This window comes from Heteronotia binoei, chromosome 17 (genome assembly GCF_032191835.1).
Source record: "Heteronotia binoei isolate CCM8104 ecotype False Entrance Well chromosome 17, APGP_CSIRO_Hbin_v1, whole genome shotgun sequence".
Lineage (NCBI taxonomy): Eukaryota > Metazoa > Chordata > Lepidosauria > Squamata > Gekkonidae > Heteronotia > Heteronotia binoei.
This window is the reverse complement of record NC_083239.1, coordinates 40,611,570-40,622,153: the sequence shown is the minus strand read 5'-3', so window position 1 is coordinate 40,622,153 and position 10,584 is coordinate 40,611,570. Positions and strand designations below refer to the sequence as shown.

General features: G+C 43.0%; 1 protein-coding gene across 1 annotated transcript; it reads left to right on the top strand.

Annotated features, from left to right (window-relative positions):
• Positions 1-3,025: 3,025 nt before the first annotated feature.
• Positions 3,026-4,246, top strand: LOC132585842 (interferon-inducible GTPase 5-like). The gene has a single exon (XM_060257717.1). It carries the CDS (start codon positions 3,026-3,028, stop codon positions 4,244-4,246), a length of 1,221 nt encoding a protein of 406 aa, XP_060113700.1.
• The last annotated feature ends 6,338 nt before the right edge of the window (positions 4,247-10,584 follow it).

The following is a 10,584-nucleotide window of genomic DNA, read 5'->3' as shown; positions in this document are numbered from 1 at the left end:
TTCTTCGGCGTGCCGCTGCGCCGGCCCCCTGGGCCCCACAACGATGGGACCGATGCCACAGGGACGGGCTCGAAACATTGGGCCGGTGGGGGGAACCTCCCCTGATGTTGTCGGCACAATGATGTCACCTGGAAGTGACATCATCACGCCGGCGACGTCACGCGGCAGGCACTCTAGGCATTTCCGGGAAAACTCTATGGTTTTCCCGGATGCTCTAGCCATTTGGGAGGGAAAACTCTATGGTACAATAGGTACCATAGAGTTCCCAAATGGCTAGAGTATCCAGGGAAACCATAGACTTTTCCCGGAAAGGCCTAGAGCAGCCATGAGCACGGCGCCAGCATGATGACATCACTTCCAGGTGACATCACTTCCGGGTGATGTCAGAGTTGACACTGCTTGACTTTTGAGATCTGACAACATCAGTCTTGCCTGAGCAAAAGGCCAACCCTAGACTGTCTGGTATCCTAGGCAAGGCTAACTTCTGGCACCCCACCCCCCCACACACTGATAACATCACCACGTCACATGGGGGTGCCCAATTCGGTGCAACTGACTGCCATCTGCTTCCTTCTCCCTCTCTCTTGCTTCCTTTGGCATCACAGCTTGCTTTGCCAGGCTTGCTCAATTGCACAGGAGCTACAGAGCAAAACCTTTGCCTACTCCATTGGCTGAGGCTCCTCCCTTGGGGAGGAAGGGAGGGAGGCAGAGCTTGCTTTGCCAAGTTCTCTCAATCACACAGCAGAGCTGGCGGGCCAAGCCTCTCTTCCATCTGTTGGCTGAGGCTCCTCTCCCTCTTGGTTCCTTGAGGAGGGAAGAAAAGAGCCAAAGCATCCTTTGCCCAGTTCCCTGGATCCCATGGGAGAAATAGAAAGAAAGCACCTTTAAGACCAATCAATGCTAATGTTTAAGTATGTTTTATTTTTTTAAAAAAAAAATTAAGGGTGATTGCAGACTGGCACTTTAGGCCAACTCAGAGACGCCTCTGAAATCTTTCCAAACACAAACATCTTCCACCCATCCCAATCCCGTCCTCTGGCGTCCTGAGAGCAGCTCAAAAAGCTACCACTGATGGGAGTTGTAGGCAAAAAACATCTGAAGAGCTACCATTGGCCACCCCGTAGACATCTCTCTCCCTGTAAGTTGGTTGAAATACAGCAGGTTGTTACATTCAGCAATTCCAGTGAGTAAAAAGGCTATCTACACCATTGCCCCATGTAGATTACAAAAACGTGGGCATACAGACTGTTTATTTTGGCTGCTTTGTGAGTGTGTGTGTGTTCACTTTCGTTTAGTGTGTGTGTGTGTGTTCACTTTCATTTAGCAGCTGCTGGAGAACAAAAAAGAAAAAAGAGGAGGATATGGAGACTGTATTCTGTCACGGCTGGGGCCGGGTCAGGCAAAGTCCAGGGGCAGTCCAAGGTCTGTAGCCAGTAAGCAGGAGGGTCCGAGGCGCCAAATCCGAATCACTGTACAAGTATCGCAGGTCCGAGGTCCAGAAGCCGAGGTCAGGGAGTCCAGAAGTCACAAGCCAAAGTCAGGGAGTCCAGAAACCAAAGTCAAGCCGGAGTGGATGCTAGAACGTCAGGGAGATGACTAGTTGCTTCCACAAAGCCTCCTCCCAAAGCCTACAGCTATATAGCCCTCTGCTGGCTGATGCCCATTTGGGCTAATTGCTGGCTCAGAGAGGCAGCCAGGATCCTGTTACAACTCAAGCATCCTTGCTCTTAGAAGGGCCAGAATCCTCTCAAAACTCAGGGCTCAGGGAGCATCTTGCTTGTGAGTGTGCCGCCCTCCTCCGATCCCTGAGGTCCTGACGGAGGCGGTCACGCACACGCGCCACCCGAGAGGCGAGGCAGGGGGGCTGGGATCTTCTCCAGCAGGAGGCAGGGGCACTGGTGCAGATTGCAGGGGCACAGTTTCTTCTGCAGGCTCCACCTCCTCTGCAGGGTCCCCAGCACCCATGACATATTCACTACTGTATTATTTATTTATTTATTTAGTTGGAATGAGAAAGTCTCCAGCTCCACCCCCAAAATCCGAGATATTTCCTGAGTTGGAGCTGGCAACCCTAAGCAAAGGATCGATGAAAATTAACAACAGATTAGACAATGAACATTCTTACTCCCCTCTGCCATCCTTTGGCAAATCGGGAAGAACAAAAACAGGGTTCTGTATTCCCAAAAATTCAAGCCCCCCCCCCCGTCCCCCCCCCCCCCGGCAGCTTTAATGACTTCTGTCTGCACCATAAAGTGCAGAAAGTTTTATGATATCTAATATTGTGAGATTTGAAACTGAAAGACTTTGGAGAGTTAAAAGGTTGTCCTAGGAGCTGCAAATTACTCCCAGGATCCAGGCAGATGAAAGAGGCAGCGCGGCCTCACTCCAATGCCCATGGGGGGCACAGACATGGGGGATGAAAAGGGCAGCAAAACCCGCAATGTCACCCTGGGGGGGGGACACTCACCCAGAGCCTCTTTCTAGAGTCTCTTGTATTTTTCTTCACAACGGCCCTTATTCCTAGTAATTATAAACATGCATAATCAAAAATGAGATTAAACTTGTTAATACACAGCCCTGATGTAGCCAGTCCTTCAAGAGTTTACTGTAGTCCCTGTACTAAGAGCCCTGTAAGCTTTTGGAAGATTGGCTACATCAGGGGTGTGTGGCCTAATATGCAAAGGATCTCCCGCTACAAAATGAGCCCTGTTTAATTGGTTGTCTGTTTTGCATATTGTTGGAACCTAAATAATAATATTTATCATTCATATCACTGTTAAGTGGCTATTTAAATCACTGGTCACAGTTTTTGTCTAAGCATCTTCTTAATCTAGACTGTGGTTTCCGTTGTTTCATTGTGTGGGCACAGCTGCTTCAAATGAGCGCCCTCTTGATGAATCTGTTTTCTCGCACAATCCAGATTAACCATGGAGAGTCTCCTGTGAACACAGTCAAACACTGATGTACTAATCAGCCTTTCCTTCTTTCTTTTCTTTCTCAGAACAGCAAAAGAGGAAGATCCAAAATGGGGCACACCGTCACAAAACTAATGATAACCACTGAACTGGAAAAGCTGAAGAGTGCTTTGGAAAACAAAAATCTCCTAGATCTTTCAAAAGAAATTAAGGAAGAACTGGACTCACTAAACAGCATCACCCTTGACATTGCCATCACAGGGGTATCTGGAGCTGGTAAATCATCCTTTGTAAATGCTCTGAGAGGCGTGAGTGATTATGATGATAGTGCAGCTAAGATTGGTACCACAGAAACAACAATGAATCCAGAGAAATATAAACATCCCATATTTCCCAACGTAGCCATATGGGATCTACCAGGAATTGGGACAACAGAATTTAAAGCAAATGAACATCTGAAGATGACCGAATTTGCAAAGTATGATTTCTTCATTATTGTCACCGCAGAACGCTTTACAGAAAATGATGCCCTCCTAAGCAATGAAATTCAGAAAATGGGAAAGAGGTGTTACTTGGTGCGCTCCAAAATAGATCTGAGTATAATGTCTGAAGAAAGGAATCCATACTACGTCGGTAAAGAAAAATCCCTTGAGAAGATTAGGGAATATTGCTGTGAAAATCTGAGAAAAGCAGGGGTATCTAACCCAAAGGTTTTTCTCCTTTCCAGCTGGAAGCCAAATTTATACGATTTCCCCCTCTTGCAAGACACCTTAAAGAATGAACAAGATGACCTCAAGAGACTGGTTATAATTGAATCCATGCCAGTTTACTCAAGAGAAGCCCTAGAGATTAAAAAGGCTGCTATAGAGGAGATTTTATGGAAAGCAGCCCTTGTGTCTTGTGTTATAGACGCCATTACTATCCCAGATCTCTCTCTTGTTTGCGACTTTCCATTCTTGGTGACAACAATGGAAAAATTCTACAAGATTTTTGGTTTGGATGAAAGGTCTCTTTATATACTTGCAAAACGGGTTGGCAAACCTATTGATGAATTGAGATTAGCTATCAAGAAGTTGCCCACCAAAATCACCATAGAATTTGTACAGGATCAGGTGAAGATTGAGTTATCGAAATCGTGGATAAAGACCACAGTCGCATATGTTCTGGGCTTCATACCATTGTTGGGATCTCTAGCTTCTTCTTTCGTAACCACCTACTTCATATTGAAAAAAATTCTGAATGATGTTGTGGAAGATGCTAAGAATGTCCTGGCAAAAGCTATAGAGCCATATGCCAAGCACAGTGCTGAGACCCCTGTGATGAATGACTGAGGCAAAGAGCTTCTGGATATCATGTGAAGGACAAGGAACCCAAACGCAAGAACTTATTCTTGTACTTTTGGAGGTTGTACTTTTGGACCCACATTCTGCATGCTGAGAAGTTTTCTGCTGAATCTCAAAAGCCGTCGGCTGTTCAGAGCCCTAACTAAAAATTGGAAACGCCCATCCAAAAAGAGAAGTGAAGGCACTAAATGAAGGAATGATGTACAACATCTTTACACTAGAGAAGAAACGGGAAAAAAATTGATTGTATAAATTAGGCTCCCCTAAACCAGCCAAAAAGCTCTGCTAAACCTGCCAAAAAACCAGAGAGGGAGTGTGTTGGGATGGAAAGAACAGAACACTGTAGTAGTAGTGGTAGTAGTAGTTGTTGTTTACTGTGGCCTTTAGACCAGCATACAGTTTAATCAGACATGAAATACATTAATAGAACTTTGAATTTAAGAACTTTTAAGAATCTATTCCCATAATTTAAGAATTAAAGCACAAAATTTAGCAACTTGAAATGTGATCTTAGAATTATTATCAGATAGAAATCAGCAAAACCTTGTTTGTGTTTATGTGAACAGGGATCATACAAGTAGCAGGCTAATAATTCCGAGAATAGCGTCCGTGTAAAATGGACAGCTGAAGAATATGTATTCTATGGACTCAACCTCCCCTAAGGGTCATGAGCATAACCTAGACTGTTTTTCTAATTGTGCGCTCTCTCTCGCTCTCTCATTTTAATTTCTTCTGTTTTACTGTATATATTCACTTTTCATTCTGTCTTTCATTTTGTCTCCATCTTCTTGTTCTATTTTGGTCTCAATGCCTTGTTGGCGAGTGATATGCACTGGAAAAAACACACACAATATTTTTCAGATTCAGATTTTCGGAAGAGCCTAAATGATGGTATTTGGGTCCCCTGTAATTTTTTCAGAATTCAAGTTCAGGGGGTGAGGGGGTCCAGAATTATTTAGAATCTATTATTCCCTAGGGTGAGTTGAGGAGGGCTGGAGGGCTGTTTTTTGATCAAAAGACACCAATATTGGATGGGTGTTATTGCACTCTCTCCACTAAGGAATCCCAATTTTCAAGTGAATTGAACTAAGAGGTCCATGAACAAGATGCCACAGCCATCCTTCTTGCAGAGAAGAAAAAAACAACCCTGGAAAAAGGTGCTGTCCCCACAAAGGAGGGAAGGAAGGCAAAGGACCTGCAAGAGTCGCATCTGTACTGGGCCCTGAGCCTGGCCTGCACTGGCTGGGAGCCAATCTCTTTGATCCAGAAGTGACTTATGTCAGCCAGGATAGGAGCCTCCCCACTCAGGTGGGACTAAACTAGTAGTGTGTAGGAGCTGCCTTATCTGGACAAGGAGCAGGGCTCTTTTTCTAGCAGGAGCTCCTCTGCATATTAGGCCACGCCCCCCCTGATGTAGCCAATCCTCCAAGAGCTTAGAGTACTTTCAGTACAGGGCCTACTGTAAGCTCCAGGAGGATTGGCTACATCAGGAGGGCGTGGCCTAGTATGCAGAGGAGTTCCTGCTAGAAAAAGAGCCCTGGCCAGGTGATACTTACAGTGGCTGGGAGGCACCTTCACATTGCCTGTGAAGCTCATTTTAAAAAGTACCACAGCCGAGGTATCCTTAAAATGTGAGCCCCATATATTTCTAAGTATTGCAAAGAGTACTACAGCATTTAAACTGTGGACCAAGATTTATAAATTGGATCCAGGAAATATAATATGGTAATAGATTGGCAGTTAGGGGCAACTCAGAGATGCCTCAGAAACTGACCCAAAAAATCCTTGCAAATGGGAACATCTGCTGCCGGGCCCCAACCCATACTCACCCCATCCTCTGGCAGCCTCAGTGTCTCAAAAAGCTACCAATTTTTGAGCCACACACCACTTCCCTCTTTGGCATCTGGATGGGGAAGTGTGCAAGTGAGGCACTTTGGTGGTGTGGAACTGCCAAGCTGCCCCAAGCCATTTCCAGGTTTGTTTGGTTTTTTTTGGGGGGGGGGGGTAAAAGTGCTTGATCACATGAGTGCCTGAGTGCGTGATTCCTTGAGGGAGAAAAAGAGCAGTCCAGCCTCTGAAGTGCCCCCTATCTGATCGTGCCAAGCTGCCTCACAGTTGGGATAGAGCTCTTTTTGAATCAGCCCAATTTGGGACACCTCCCTTAAATGCCTCTCTGTTATCATCCTATGTGAGGCAAAATGCAAAAAAAATAATAATAATAACGGATTGTTAACTGATGGATTTCAAGTTGAAAAGGGGACAAGACAAGGATGCTTGTTATCACCATTATTATTTATGCTTCCAATGAGAAATTTTGCTTTCAGAATCAGACAAGATTAAAACATCAAAGAATTTTTTTTCACTGGTATGTCACCCCAAAAGATATTAAGAGAATGGACAAAATTACAAAGGAAGGTGTTGGAAATGCAAAGAGATTGGCAGTACTTTTACCATATGCAGAAGTGCTGTAAAAAGACTAGCAAATTTTGGAAAGAAATACATACTGCAAGTAATTTTGAATATAAAATTCATCATGAAATCTGAAATTATGTTATTGGGAATCCTACTAATGAATATAGATAGATCAACGCATGAATTGTTTAGATATATGTTAATCGCAGCACGAGTAGTATTCAGATCGAAGTGGGAAATTGAGGTTTGCCCAAATTTGAGGAACTGTAAAGATAAAATGGAGTATTGCACTGTTATGGGAAAACTGATGAATCATATAAATAAAAGATTGCATACTGAATGTGAGAACTATTGAAGAGGTTTTAATATCTATTATGGAAAAAGCTGTAAGAAGAGACATAATAGGAACTTCAAATTCATAAAGTACTAAAAATCATATAATTATAGTAAACTTTGTGGTTATTGTTAATTAATGTTAATTTTTATAGTTATATGTCTAATCTGTTTGTATTAAAATCTTAATTTTCACATGGAATACTATATTTTTGTTTTGTTTATTATGTTATTTTTTAAAACTATATACAAAGTCAAGAGAAATGTTTTCTTCTTGCCATTCTTCTCAGCCTTCTAGTTAGAGAATAATGAAAATATATTATGTGGAAATAGTAGTATAGTCCATCTATAAAGTTATAGTTATTTATTATGACTTTTCATGTTTTATATTTTCATATTAGTTGTCTTTAATATTTGTAAAAAAAGAATTGATTTTTCTTTCTAATTCTTTTCTTTTTAATTCTGTCTCTCTCTATATATATTTTTTTTAAAAAAATAAAATACAAATATACTGATACAGGGTCTGGGGGTTATATATCTAAACCAGATCTAGCCTTGTCATTGGCCCTTTCTTTTAAAAAGGCAGTAATCCAAACAAGATACTACAAGATACTACATAACCCACAACACCAGACCTGTAACAGGATGCTGTAGCGTTGCCAATCCCCAGTTGGGGAGCAACTGGTTGTAGGGGAGATCTCAATTATCAACCTACGCTACAACTAGGGATGGACATGAGCTGCAACATTTTTGAAACCAGGGTCCCCAACCTTTTTGACACCAGGGACCGGTTTTGTGGGAGACGCACAGGGTGTATGGCCACATATTTTTTCATTGTTAATGTGTGCCATACACACATTTTTATGGGCTTTCTCAATCAATGTTAGGCTTCCCAATCTCCAGGTTCCTGCAGGGGATCACCTGGTTTTACAGGCTTTCCTCGCCCCCAGCCAGCTGGCTGGCGGGGGGAAGTCCCGCCCCCACAGTCACCATGTACCTCTAGAGCTCCAGCAGGTTTAGAAACCTGCAAACAGGTCCGTTTTTAAAATGTGTGCCTTTAAAGTTGAGCAGGAAACAGGAAGTGCTTCATGGGGAAGGGTCAGCAGCACTTTCGTCAGAGCACACACCCTCCGTTTGTTTTGCTTTCGTTTTCAGAGTAAGTAAAGTTGTGAAGGAACCAGACCCCGTAAGTGTGTGTGTGAGAGAGAGAGAAAGAGAGAGAAAGGGGGCAAGGGATTCCCCAGTTTGGAGGCCCTTCCTCCACTTTAGAAAGCAGGGGGGGGGAGGGAAATGTCTACTGAGCACTCTATTATTCCATATGAAGAACGATTCCCATAGGGAATAATGGGGAATTGATCCACGGGTATTTGGGACTCTGGGGGGGACGTTCTTTGAGGTAGAGGCAGCAAATTTGCAGCATAGCATCTGATGCCTTTCCTCAAAACACCCTCCAAGTTTCAAAAGTATTGGACCAGGGGGGCAAATAATATGAGCCCCCAAAGTAGTTGCCCATATCCTTCATTATTTCTAATGGAGGGAAGGCATTGAAAAGGTGTGTAGTCCCTTTCAACACGATGGCCAGAACTCCCTTTGGAGTTCAATTGTACTTGTTCCAACCTTGCTCATGACTCCATCCCCAAAGTCTCCAGGCTCCACCCCCAAAGTCCCCAGATATTTCTTGAATTGGACTTGGCAACCCTAATCAATGTCTGTATCCACTAATCTGTGGATCACTCAAGTTGCTTTTGTTGTGTATTCCACTACTGTGCCTTCCAATAAACCATTTTTATTCATATCAGTAACACCAGGGCTTTTTTTTTGTAGCAGGAACTCCTTAGCATATTAGGCCACACACCCCTGATGTCGCCAATCCTCCAAGAGCTTACACGGCTTTTAGTACAGGGCCTACTGTAAGCTCCAAAAGCATTGGTTGCATCAGGGGGTGTGGCCTAACATCCAAGAAAAAACCCCAAGAAACACCTTGACTAATTTCTCACTAGCATTGCTTCACACACACACCCCCCCCCCCCAAGGCTTCTGTTTTCCCCTGGTGCAAACAATCGATTTCCCAGTTGGTCCATGGATGCATTTTGGGACCTAGCTCCCTCCTGTTTCCCTTATGGCTTTTTGATGCAGTCTTTCAAGAATTCAGAAACCACAAGGGGAACTGGAGGGAGCCATGGGTCAAAATGCACCTGCAGATCAACTGGTGGGAAATTGGACTCCTGCACCAGGGGGAAACAAGCCTGGGAGTGGAGCAACGCTAGTGAGGAATCTGTATTTGTGTTCAATAGAACCAGTTTGGTGTAGTGGTTAAGTGTGAAGACTCTTATCTGAAACAACAGGGGTTTGATTCCCCACTCCTCCACTTGAAGCTGCTGGAATGGCCGTGGGTTAGCCAGAGCTCTCAGAGTTGTCCTTGAAGTAGCAGCTTCTGTGAGAGCTCTCTCAGCCCCACCTCTTCACAGGGTGTCTGTTGTGAGGGAAGAAGATATTGCAAGCCACTCTGAGACTCTGATTCAAAGAGAAGGGTGAGGTATAAACCTACCATCAACTGAGTTGGTCTGAAGCAGCAGAACAAAGTTGGAGTCCAGTTCTCTTTCCCCAAGGAAGAAATAGATCTTCAAATAAAGTATGTCTTTCTTTCTTGCATAACACATTTATTACTGTGTGCCATACACACATCTTTATGGGCTTTCTCTACCAATGTTAGGCTTCCCAATCCCCAGGTCCCAGCGGGGGATCACCCGGTTTTACAGGCTTCCCCCACCCCTAGATAATCAGTCATACACAGCTTCAGGAAGACGTTTCAAAACTTGGACATATTTCTTTAGGATTTGATTATTCCTTATGGTAGGGTGGTAAGAGGAAAAAGTAGAAGAAAAAACAGCATCACACAGATGCATGTTGTTACTTCAGCCATAAACCAGGAAGTAGGAAAAAAATCCGTGAAAAATAACTAACACAATCCTTGTTACTGTAGAATTTCAATATTATTATTATCCACATGAATCATAAGTGATATTTTTCATAATAATAATTCATCAAGTCAGATAAGTGTACATACAAAATATTTAAATCTGCTGTAAGCTGTACATCATTGTTAACAATGACAAAGTGAACATACACCAGGTGAAGCAGACGTTCCAAATGGGCCTCATCGTGGATAGCCAGCGTATACTACGTGTTTCAATGAGATCACATGTTCATCGAGGAGGGAACAGTTGAACAGTCCACAAGCTCTATTCATTTAGTCCAAGAAAAAAGCCTTCAATTTTATGAATTTTATAATTTTTATTGATTTTAACTTCAAAAAGAAAAAGCAGTGCAAAAGATACATAAAAGGGGGAAAGGGGCAATTACAGAATGGGAGAAACAAAAAAAGTACAAATATATCAATTATAATTCTACCTCCAAATAGAATACCTAGATCATTCTACCTGCAAGTATTAAGATCTCCATATATTTTACCATATTTTCTATCATTACAGCAATTTTTTAATAAACTAATACTAGCGATATGAATCAAAAGAATTATTCTTAAACACAAATAAGTATATAAAGGAAAAAAACTTTCAAAA